Below are 13,327 nucleotides of genomic sequence, written 5' to 3'. Positions count from 1 at the left end.
TAAGACAGCGATCCTTCTATAGCTCCGCGGATCTTAAACAACATAAAACTGAACAACTAAAGCACAAGTGATTTCATTAATGAAGTACGTTCTACTTTATCAGATTCTAAGGCAAGAAGCGAGTCTTTTCGCCTGCATATACAATACACATAATAACAAGCAACTGTGCCCTGTTAATAATATACAATTATTTGTTTTAATTATTATTTATCTGAAGTTCTTGTACATCACGTACTACTACTATTACAGAAGAATAAGAAGAAAAATACTTCAACTTAACAAGAATTAGGTCTCAGTTTTGGTCAACGAACTTTGTTACAACACATAACAAGGCAATTCTCTACATGTCACCATTACCAGCCTTGTGTTATCTCACGAAATATAATTTAATGTAACGAATGGTAGATGCATTTAGTTCACTGTGGCTATCAAATAAACATTATTCGTGCAGATGAGTGATTACAATGCAGCATGTCAACGTCACACCTTACGCTACAATTATCATCGTCATGGTTATTATCAAGTCGCTACCAACAGGAAATTCTACACCATAACGTCACCTCAGCAGCAGCTGGCTTGCTGGAAAATTACCCCATCCAGTATAATAACATCGTCATTATTATTTTGTCATGAAAGCTGGACAGAAGAAAGGGGTTAATACTAACCGTGTAGCTGAAACGTCTTCTACTCTGTTAGAGCGTGAGTTATAATAGTATTTCCTATTCTATTGTTTAAGTGAGTGTCGGTAAGAGTTGAACATTTCGAAGGAAGAAACCGTTTTGGACGTATTTTCGTAATGTAGAGTATAAAACAAGATCGACATTTTTAGAGAGTTAGTTTAAATTTATTTTTTAACACCTGTAACCTTTCGGCATTGCTTCATAACTACTAACTATGGAGAAATGAAATGTTGTAGAAAGAAACTTCAGACCTACTACAGAATTTGTCTGCTGTGAGTTTTGTAATTTCATTTATGGAACAAAACTTCATAGTGCATCGAAAGTGACATTACGTCTGGAATGAGATACATTTACTTCGGCAGTTTTTAAGCTGCTCGACTCCCGATTTAACGCCTGTGGAAACTTTGTATAACAGTTTCATTGTTTCCATTCCTTCCGAAATGTAGCAGCACCAAAATTATCTCTCCATGGTAATTACATAGCAAGATATGAAAAGATTGAACTTAGAGCAATGAAATGGCGGCTAATAAAAACAGATCAAATAGAGGAATGAGAAACACTGGAAAATATGATTTTGTACTCGCCCCGGGAGATTATAAAATAATATTGTTTCACAGCTAACGACTGACTTTTTGTATTATATTAATTGCAATAGTGAGAAAACCCCTTAAGAATTCAAAGCCGAATGATTTCTTCAGTTCCTTAATCCTTTACCCTAATATCTCTTTTCCTTCACCCGTGACGTTCTCGCCAAAATAATCCATAATTACTACAGGTATTTCTCTAATGGCATCCGAGACCACTTTTATATATTCTGGATTACCATAGCAGTTCGAAATTTGGTAACAGTTTTTATAACACATGTTTGGCATGTTATTACATAGTTTTTGTGTTTACAGAAGGGGGTAGGAAACGTAGTTAGGCTTGGATGAGTATTATCAGCGGTTGGGGCTGGATCACTTTATTTATATCTCCACCTTATTTTATTCCAAGCAAGCCGTTTCTTCCTTAACAACCTGATGATGAAGACAGTAAGCACCTCTGGAACGTAGGTAATTCTACCATGCTACACGGCGCAACAATCCAAAAAAATGCCATCTTCAAGAAATATTCATATATAACTTATATCAAATCACATGTAGTAGACAGTCGGCATTTGTGACTGCAAAAGCAGTCTCTGTACATCCTCTTCGACTGAATGTACTCTCAACTCCACCCACATCCCCATCGCAATTTAAATACACGGCCACATTATTTCTCTTTCAACGTGTAATTGGTAGTTGGGAAATTTGGCTAATACCGACTCAAAAACGTACCTGATGCCTGACAAGAAGAATGTAGAGTGAAACGCTCCATAACTGCTACAAATTTTACACAGACAAAAAAAGAAAAATCATTAATGACATGCAATTAGATACGCGGTTACGATGATAAATTGCGCGTTCATTGTTACTGTTGTATAAACCCGAGCATTCAGCGCATAAGTGACATAAGATTTGTTAAAACTTACAGTGTGGTAGCAGAACCTGACATTTGGAAGTGATGCAAAGCCAGCTCAACCCAAATACTGCTCTCACAACCTATAACCAAAAGATCAATCTTAATGTTATCCCCCTTTAGCTTCTCAATCTTCTTAAAAAAGCGTTTGACAAGAAATTCTCACTTCAACACCCATCATAAATGTGTTCCTTCTTTGACCCATTCTATCTATATTGTCTGCCCATCATAGCCTTATACATTTTACACTTCGTGCAGCATTTGGAGGCATGCATAAATCACGAAGTTTGTCCGTGTGGAAGAAGCCAATCTCAAATTGCTAGCTTAACCTGTTCCTGTTTAGCCGAAATACTTTCCCGAGCACGTATTGTCAAATACGTTACTTGTAATTTACGTCATTCACTCAAAGTAGAATCCAGGCTAAAAACGACCTGCCTGAATTCTAAGTCGACTGTTTGACAGACAGTTCAAATAGTCGATATATTTATAGATGGGGACACAGAAATACTCTTCAACTCTGCTCAAATGACAGATTTCCTTTCTACTAGCGTCTTTTCCCTGCACTTTTTACGCTCAAAATAGTGACCGGTAAAGTGGCTTTTACACGTCCTGATCTCCGGTGTTATGCGCAAAAGAACAAACATCCAGAATGATCTGAAGCTTTCACGGCGACCAGGTATAATAAATTCTTCTCGAGCCACCTGGTAGAACAAGAAGAATTTATTAAACTTCCAGAACCCTGAAACAAAGAGGCGCTAGTCCTCACCTCTGAAATTCGCATGATCGTCATAATAGATTTATACTAATGACAGAAAAATTAAAAATCAAAACATGTGGTATGTTTAAACTTCAATACGTTACCAAATATAAATCAACATGACGTTGACAAACAGTTCTGGCCACCAGACTCTGGTGTTTTAATGACGCATTTTTGACGTAGAAGCAATTACCTGCAGTACTCAGCCACTACACACACAACAGGTATCACAGTCAGACGACAGCAGCGTTACTCAGAAACCAAATTTATCCGAGATTTATCAAAGAATTGAGCTACTGCACTCACCTTATAAAACTTTTAACAGAACATTTTGAATACTCCCATCAAGGGTAGACGATTACATTTTACTCGGGGGCTGGAAGGAACTATTTCAATGCGTTTTTGTGTCCGAGAGTAAGTCTGTAATTTCTATTAAAACTGTAAAACGAAACTATCAAATATCCACACTGACTAGAAGTTCTTTATTGATAATCCAGTATCGAAACACACATGGATTTCATAATTAGGCTAATAATTAATTCAGACAGGATAACAAATTATGATTTATATTTTCAGCAATGTTTAGACACGCATTAAAATGCGATAGGCCCCACTCGACTTTACACTGAGTTGTAGGTATAGTAAACAAACAAACAAACAAACACACAAAACTCGAATTTCTGTCTAAATCACAACATTTTATTTTCTCTTTTCATTTGGTGGGTGGGTGGGGGCTTTCAGTACTTTCTCCCTACTATTCACAACATATTACAAGTCAATAATGACTCATATTAATAGTATCTGAATGTCACAACTTAAAAAAATGAATATTCTGCCAGCCGTTCGTCACAATGAAGGCTCCGAATGAGTCATTTGCTTACGTAGTGACTAGATTATTTGTGAGCTAGTATTTTTTTTAAAGTAAAGCTGTCCCACTATAAGCCACGTAAGCTCTTAGGAGGAGAGGGGTTATAGCTCCTACACATTATTAACCTCGGCACTAGGTGGGGTTGAGTGGTTTAGCTAGTGAGTTTAGTTGTGTGAAATTGCTGGAATACACAGGAAGAACATCTGATATATTACATCGGTTGTGATCTTCTGGACTGTAACGTTGTGTAGTCATACAGGTCATTATCAACCCTGCATATGGAGTGACCGCGTCACAACCCAGAAGACCACAATTGATATCTACACCGCTAAGAGAACCTAGAATGAGTTATGTTTATTTCTCGCATATTTTCTTAACACGCTTGTACACATATGTGTAAATAGCAATAAACTATTTCACAGAAAGGGAAATTAAGCTTCTGAATTATGAGCTGTCCGATTTTATGTCACTAACGTGACCTCCAACAGTTGTCATCTGGTAGCCGAGAGCTTACCACTTCCCGTCGCCACTGTCTTGTAAAAGAGCACGTTTATGTAATGAACGGCGTACTGAACACTCGTTCCAAAGTCTTGTACTTCATCACACCAACTCCATTTGTTACAGCAGATAAGAAAACAAGTTGATGTGCCTTTTTATGGGAAAGCCTGTTCATCTGTCTGTGTGCTTATAGGGCCGCATGTTCTGTCTCCGAAACTATTAAAGTTACTGAAGAAATTTGATATTGGATGTCTAAAAAAAAAGTTACTACGTAGGCCTACATTTAATTTAATTTGCATCGGCCTAATATAAAACCTACTTTACATGAACATCACAAATATTTTAAGACATCTTTTAAAATATAATCATAAAATGAATAATTGGTACGTAACATAACATAAAGATTTTACTAAAACCTGTAATTCTATTTACATCAAAAACGAAAAAGGCGGAAATTTGTGTCAATCATTTCAGAAGGTTAAGAACAGTGACAGAAAGAAAAATCATAAAAAGGTTATGGAATTAATTACTTAAGAAAATTTAAAAATTTAAGAAGGGCATGGACTAAAAGCTGCAACCTTATATTATAAATGACAGAATAAAAGACATTTATGCAAACAAATGATAACCATTGTGATTAAATTAAGAATGCACAGCCTAAAATCAAAGAAAACTATCGGATATAGAAGTGATGTATTTTTCATTTAATACGATAGGCAACTAACGTACGGGAGTAGCACAGATGAGATTTTAAGACCCCTGTTCGACGATTAAGGGAATGCAGATACAGCCTAAGGGTAAGATTAAAGTACACAATATATTAGACTACAATGGCCTACGTGATTTTCGAGGAAACTGAAAAAAGCAGGGAAATAGGCAATCATGGTTATTACTGTCCTGTGAAACATTGGCAGTAGAAATGCAGATCGTCCGAGAAAAGGCTGGAAGGACCAACGTTTAGATAAGAATTGATGGAACAGGCTTTATAAGCCCGAAATCGAACTAGTGCAAGATGAAAATCCTTTATCTGAAAAATTATTTGCTATGTTGAATATCAGAGGAACTACAATGAACTTAATTTTCTGAAAATTGGAGGTAATGACGACAGCATTCCCCTACTACGGAAATTTGTTACAACCATATAATTTATATTGTGATGCCGTCTATAGAAATATAAAAGTTAACAAAACCAGAGTAACTTACAATATCAATACATTCAAATAAATTTTCATGAAATTATTCGAAAGTTTTTGAGGTTAGTGACATAATGTCATACGCCTGCATTATTACCGCATACAAAGTAATGCTTACAGTCAGAGGGTTGGCAAAAGGTCGAGTAACCTGAAAACTTAAAATTTTTGCCTCAAGCAGAATGTGATAAGATATTAAAAAGTTAAAGATTACCTACAGATTGCCAGTTACTAAGCAATAATTCGGATAAATTTGTTTTTATTAACTAAATAACGGTTAATAATGATACTCGTTCCTTGTCCGGATGTTCTATAAAATAAACATTACTGAAATAATAGAATTGCTTATTTATTATAAATAACTTCCGAATATACAGACATCAGCTTTGATCACAGAAAGATGCTCCACTGGGATTTTAAATGCTAAAATAACTAATATATTCAAATGTACTAGAACAATTCTCTCACACATCTTAGATAATTATCTTCAGGGTTGCGTCACCTTACATTCTTCTGGTTGCTTACCAACAATTCGGAAGAACGTGCTTCATCCATCTTTAGGTTAGATCACTTCATTCATTAACCTAAATGGTCTCTAGCATCAACCACATAAAGGGCGGAAGGAAACGAGAGAGACAGAGGGATTTCATAAAATAAACATTTTTTTTAAATTAGCGTATATTTGGAACAGTAACTGAACGTAATTTATGCGAATATCGATATCGTATAATACTGCGTTAGTCCCACTTCGCTTTCTAAGTAGCATGAATAAAGTGAATGAACAGGTGACAGAATAGAAAGAAACAAAACCATAGAAAGGAAATAAAATAATATAAAAAACGTGAAGAAAGTAGGCTCAAAATAGAATAGGATTTTCATCAATGTAAGTAGGGCACAAGGATAGAAAACGCGAGGCCGAGAGAGGACAGGATTCTTCCAGGCGCAAGAAACAGAAAGCTAAGCAGATGTATGGTGCTCTCCTTCTGTCATACATATGCAGATCCACATGCCTGCCCTCTGGCACATTTTTCCAGACTCTATCAAATTTGGAAAGAAGGCGAGAGGTAAAAGTGACACAGAAACGGCGAAGAGTTTGGAAACGAATATTCCATTACGTAACTTTACATTTTCGAACACACAAATGCTCTTTTGTGAGACTGTCTTACAATTGTTTCCTCTTCATCGTGAAAATTTTGGTTAAAACGACAGCAGCTTTTATCTTCATTATGCTACGGTACTAATAGAAATGTGTGTGTTGGTGTGACAAAATCCTAAACTTCCTAGTAGATGTGATGACGACTACTGCTGCACAAAGTAAGAACAAAGTTTTCCGGAATTACAGCAAAATTCTAGAATCAGAGTTGAATAACAACTCAGCGGGGAAGGGTGTGTCGGAGGGGAAAAGGGAGTTGAAGTAACGTGGTTGATAGTTCAGGAAGCCAAATATTTCCTTACGTTAATGGAGACCAAATTAAGGAAACACGATCGGAAAAGGAAAGAAATTGTGGGGGAATATGGAAGAAAAGATGTCCAACAAATAAACAGAGAAAGACATAGGCCGAGGATAAGTTGACATTTGAATTCAACCAGCATATAAAATGTAATTTCGATTTAATATTTGCTATCATTCAGCTGAATATAAAACACACGCTAAAACATCTGGATCATATATTAGACATCTCTCGATCAAGACCCGTGCTAATATACCTCTATTACGTATTTTGAGTAAATATTTTATACCGTCTCTTTAAACCTTCAACGTAAACATTTAATTAGTAAAACAAAAGTTGAAGAAACAAGGGTACATAAAATTAACAAATTCCAAGATGTTCTGTGATTTCCCACAAAGTGGCATGTCGTATATAGCCTGTAATATTATTAGGCCAGTGTCTTGGGATGGGGACCTGTAGCCCACATATCTACAATGAGAAATCTTGATCACATGAACTGCAAAGTGCGTGCCCATATAGTTGCTGCAATTTACCTACCCTCCTCACAGCCCTCTCAATACGCTCCAGGGATAAGAGTGATAATGTTGGTAACAATGATGAGCCAGACACTAAACAAGGACGAACAGACAGGGTAGTTGTCACAAGCAAACAGAGATTTTTCACCAATGCAGTAATTTCTAAAATTGTAATGTGTTACTTTAAAAAAAATTTGCAAGCGAAGCGAAAAGACTAATTATATTCGCTTCTTACCTGCTTGGTTACTGTTCCGTTCCTTGTATTCCTTCTATTCTAAATACTGTATTTGCTGAATTTCCAGTTACAGGCAAGCAGAACACACTCCCGCCGAGTAAACCTGGATGTTTCCTACGTCTTCTCAAACCCTCGAATTTCAATTCTTTACTAGAAGCTTTCATCCCCTTCTTTGCTTCTTTTTACGTTTCCTATCCTCCATTTTAATATTTCACTACGAATTCCCTATATAGATTCCATACGCTGAGATTTCCACGCTATGCGACTATGCGAAAACGACTGTGAATAGTTCCTGGAGGTGTCTTAAATCTATTAGTAATGCCTTCCCTGAAGGACGCATGAGCGGAACGGTAATCTACTCACAAGAAATAGTGGACTTTATACGGTATGTAGAAACAAGCAAATTTCACTGGGATGAAAATATACTAACCATTTGGAATACTGCAAAGTTGTAAGATCATAGAAAGATCCTATCATTTCACAGGCTCGAAAAGAAAGAAAGTAAATGCATGATGATAAAAAGATACATAAAGGATAACAGAAGGGCATGAATAAAGGACAATTTAAAGCCAGAGTAAAAAATAAAGACACAGGCAAACCGATGGGCTGATAATTTCGTGGGCCTACATTTCAACAGAAATAAACATGATAAAAATAACCCACATGCCTGGTTCATGTCCTGCCCATATGCCTTGACATGACTTGAACACAATTTTCAATTTTAAAAATATTGTTGTAGTTGTTAGGAAGGGAAGGATTGGAGACCATAATTAGCCGAATGCATCTGCATATATTACGAGCAGAAAATATTCCAGATTGTTAGTAGCGGAACACAAGAAGTGGAAGATCAGAAACCGAGATGGTAAACCAGGAGGAAAAGGAACCAGTTGCCATGGTAACTAGGTAGCCTTGGTCGGTCCTTCATAGCATCGATCTTTTTAAAAGGAATGAGGGTGACAGTAGAAGGGTGGGACTCGGAAAAGAAAGCAGGGGGTTTGGGCGGCGATGGTTGCTTTGGGAGGAAGAAGCTTGAAAAATATTTACATGGTGTCCCCATGTCATCCACCTCACTTCTTACCTTCCCACTCCCCTAGAAGCCCCCCCCCCCCTCACGCACATAAGAAAGTGTCTTGGAGCGGGAACCAAGGCTGCACTATGAACCTGACCTTTCATCAGATTCCACTGAACATCGATTGCAAAACGAATACCGATTTGCCTTGCACACACATTCTATAATACCTCTTCTGTCGACCAAGTCTTTGTAATTTTAACTTAACAACAAGGCATTGAAGATGACACTGCTGCTTTGAGCATATTAACACTTTGAAATGTGAGGTTCTCACGGTAACAGTTACAAAGGTGGCTGTTGTCTGGGCTGTTGCGTCGTGTAGTCTGGTAGAACTTTACGTTTCAAAGGTGTTTGCTAGCTTCATCATCAAGGCGATTGCCCTGATGATCGTGCAAGCAAGCGCGTCTGAAACTTCAGTTACCTTTTACTAGACTCACAGCGAAACAACCCAGAAGACAGCCATATTGGTTTTAACAACTTTCTCATCACATGAGCCAGGAGGTTGTGATAGGACCAATTTCATTTCTAGTAAGAATTTTGTTGAGCATTGAACGCTCGTTCCCGAGTGAAATGTTCAGTAGGCAAATATCTACCAACGAGAATTCCGTATTATATTAAATTTTGTTGTGGGTTTCATATTTATTTTCCTTGAACGGAATATTGACGCAATTATTCACAAGAATAAAAAAATTACCCTTAAAGTAAGTTCAGCCAGGCTCATCATTAGAGTCATAATACACTGCTTTCTACAGGGATCATTAAAAGTAACAATACGCCTACATACTGAAACATAATATTGAGTAAACAGCTGAAAAACAAACCACAGTGAGAGAGCAGTCATAGCTCTATTACTGGTTCACTGCGAGGCGAACGGGGAACGAAGTTAGAAATGAAGGAAAAATGTGTATAATTTTAACAGATATTACGCTAGGTACAAAATTGTTGTACTGAATATGCTATACAGTGTCCATATTAGGGTTTTCTTTCTTCCCCGCCCTTTACTCTTAAAAAGGGCGGAACCATCTCCCGAATAACATACACTTTGATACCTTACGAAAAAATTTCTCTCACATTAAACGTAATAAAACCTAACCCGAAAAGCCACACTGACTGACATGAAGAAAGTTGTTACTGCGTAAAATATTTATTAAGAATATAATGAGTCCTGTTTCTTTATTTGAACAGAACTGTAAATCGCCACTTTTCCGTTCACGGGCAATGGCGATACGTCATTTCACCCAAGAGTTCTGCTCAGAATTAAATACAAACCACCATGAAGTCTTGAAACTTCTAGGACCATACACATCAAAATTTTGTTATTGGTGAAATATAAAGTGTGGAGAAAGAAAATTACAATTACGTATGTCATGATTATACACTAAGAAGCGTAGTGTACCTATGAAAATGCGTCCGCTAATGGACCCATTATTAAAAACATAACTAAACTAAACTAAAATTCAACATCACCAGTAACATCTTAATTGCATCCTCCCAGTTTCTTGTCGATCAAAGAAGTTTCCTACCAAATTTGGGTATGCCTTTTTTGTCTTTCCAACCATAACTACATGCCCATCTCATTGCAGCTACCTAGATTTCATTATTCTAATATTATCGCAAAGTAACCCAGTTTAAATTTGTAACATTTGAATGTCTCTCTCGCCACCAAGCGGAAACTGACACTGGGCCTCACGTGACCTAATATCTGGTGGACACTGGGGGGATGGAGGGTTGTACGATGATGATCACATCTATTTAATGCGGAGTTAAGAATCTATAGAGTTTCACGTTCACTGTCTATATCTTCATGGCATATGCTGGTCTCTTAAACTGGAGACACGCAATTGAATTGCAGACCAGAAACAAGACAGTAAGTGCTCCCATTAATTTGTGAGGACCAACATTTTTTTAAGAATGGAGCAGGTTAAATGCTGCGATAATTCCAGGGGATTAAATTAAGTACGGATATACAGCAGAGATGGCAGTTTAATCTAAAAATCACATAAAAACTCAGTTATGGTGTAACAATTCGAATTCAGTAACAGCGATATTTTGGTTGTGAACTAGGTGATTCTCCTCATAATCGTCTCTCTCGACAACACAGAGACAAGACTGAGAAAAAGCTAACTCAACATTTGCTTCTGAGGACTCAGATGATAGGAATAAGTGGGGAGGTAAAAGTGTATAAACGCTGTATTCTTTTACATGAAGAACATGAAAAGTAAATCCCTGACATTAAAAGCGATAAAAGCAGATAATTTCAAAAAAATGAGACAAGAGAGCCATACGATGGCAGGAACGGTTCTTTGACCAATTTCTACGACGACGGAGAAATTTGCTACATGCGTCAATGAATCACAATGCGGACTCCAATACATTACAGGTTGGGGGAAGCTAGTTAGGGATGTGTCGAACCTTTTGATGTATGGGGTAGATCGTAAGCTACTTTAAAACCCTTGGCCATGCTCCCCCCTCTGTCTTGTTTACAATGACGCTCCATATGGGGCAGTTCTGATAATAGTGCGCATGCTTCTCAAAGATAAATGTTTACTCGAGTTATCTGCTTTCGAAGAAAGTTTGTATGCTCTGAACGAAACACGACTGATTGTTATCACTCAGGTAATTGTTTATCAATATCTCTGGAGCTCAGAGAAGCTTTGTCCAATGAACGAAGTGGACATCTGCTCAGGGCCCCAAGATTTTAGAGGCCCAAACCGTCTGAGAGTCAGTACCATGTGCAAATATCTAAAGAATATATTTTCTTACTTATTTTGCATATGTTATCATATTTGAAGTCATTAAGATTAGACACCTTTGAAGCTGAAGCTCACAAAAATAATATTTAACAATTCAGTCCGAACCGTGAAGAAAACACTTCACCATTACATCGATAAATTTGTTAACATTGTTTTAGGAAATAATTTCTGTTAACACTGAGAATTACACAATACCTATATTGCTAACACAGGAACGAATGAGTCAAATGTTCAAAGATATTTATATTTTATCGTTACATTTCGTATGTAGTCTCAACGTTTCCTATAATAGGCTCTTTCTGCGAAAAACTATGATATGTTCTATCTTCGTATATATTCAACTGATATTTATTGATGTAAAATTTGTTTTAGAAATTTAATGTAGATCTCTAATGTAAAATTTAATCCTGGCTCGGTAAGTAGTTTGCATATGAAATATGCCGATTTACAAAGAACAAGTAACGATATTCTCTTTATGGTCCATATTGTATGCACACTGTTAAATCAGTGCAAAATAAATAGTGTTCCCTTAAGTGTGAAACCAATTTATGGTTCCTATAACACCAACTAATCCTTTGGAAAGAGAAGATCAATTTTGTTAATTCTGGTCGCTGCATCAAAGACAGTCTAAAGGTACGTCAGTTGGTTAACAGAATGAACGAGAGCTGCAGACACATTAAAGATGGCTGACCTTTCGGATGATGAGCCGTGTGGTCTTTCAGAAGTCTGCCGACGCTTCAGAGGTGCTTCCTGCTTCCATCATCAAGGCGTTGAGTAAGCTGCGTGCGAATTGTACGTCGCCGTGATAATGGAGGCAGGAAGCATCTACGAAACACCAGTAAACGACCAGAATACACGGCGCAATATCCTAGGAGACAGTAATCTCCAGTCACCGACGTGAGAACCTGAAATCTCGCGTTGATGTAAGTAGTGTTCGTGAAATTTAAAACTGTGGTACATACAGCCTTTTTGAAGGTTACGTAATTATTGGTGTAGCTACGTGGAAAGACGAGAGTCGCTGGTCGCTGAAGGTAAGGAAAGAGAGACAGCATGCCAGCTGGCCTGGCAAATTGATGAAGCAGCTTGTTGAACGGATGGATGGGTACACGGAACGAGCAGAGGGAATGGTCAATCAAGAGGTCATCGTACGAGGTCAAGAGGTGGTTGTCATCGGTTCTGACGACAAGTTCCGATAAGGACAACAGTTGAAAAGCTTTGCTTGATGTAACCGCAGGGGATAGATTCAGGCACTGTAAGATGGATGGTTGTTCGGTAATGGACGAGCACAAGGCCACACCGATCATTCCAGCACTGCCCCTGTAACTTAGGCTACCGGCTACTCAGTTGTCTAGCCACTTTTAAATGGATAGTCCTGTGTTATTTAAGAGTCCTGTATCAACTGCTGTTTTTAGCGTACAGACACTCACTAATATAAATATGTATGATGCAAGGTGGAGAGTTTTTTGAGTGACCTTATTATATTAGACACTACAAGGAATTTTACTGGCTGTGCCACAGCTAAGACGGCTAGACGCCGGCTTCTCATAACGTGTAGACTGAATCTAACACTAGCCCATTTCAAGTGACATTCATAGTAGAAAACGTCGTATTGGACCAGGTTCTCTACCGAATTATCCGGTTTTCCACTTCTGATTATTCCACCATTGCTTTGCACTCATCTATCATAGGCGTTCAACAGCCCTGATGAAGTAAAACATTATCCAACACTCGGATATAAGTTATAGACTTCATCTATGACCTGGAATTTCTTTAGTTTAGTAGTAAATTTAATTACTCATACAGGAAATAATACC

General features: G+C 37.5%; 1 protein-coding gene across 6 annotated transcripts in view; it reads right to left on the bottom strand.

Annotated features, from left to right (window-relative positions):
* Positions 1-13,327, bottom strand: part of LOC110829119 (uncharacterized) — a 331,896-nt gene that overhangs the window by 145,450 nt on the left and 173,119 nt on the right. For 2 of the 6 annotated variants that reach the window (XM_087353299.1, XM_087353300.1), the window contains one exon: positions 2,191-2,260. The exons of the other annotated variants lie outside the window; for them this stretch is intronic. In XM_087353299.1, the coding sequence (XP_087209425.1) occupies positions 2,191-2,213 (23 nt within the window). In that variant the 5' untranslated portion in view covers positions 2,214-2,260. The remainder of the gene's footprint in view (positions 1-2,190; positions 2,261-13,327) is intronic. 6 annotated transcript variants of the gene reach the window in all.

Source organism: Zootermopsis nevadensis, unplaced genomic scaffold, assembly GCF_977971745.1.
Source record: "Zootermopsis nevadensis isolate Lab colony 2312 unplaced genomic scaffold, Znev_1.0 Znev_ptg000022l, whole genome shotgun sequence".
NCBI lineage: Eukaryota > Metazoa > Arthropoda > Insecta > Blattodea > Termopsidae > Zootermopsis > Zootermopsis nevadensis.
This window is presented reverse-complemented; position numbering and strand designations above follow the sequence as displayed.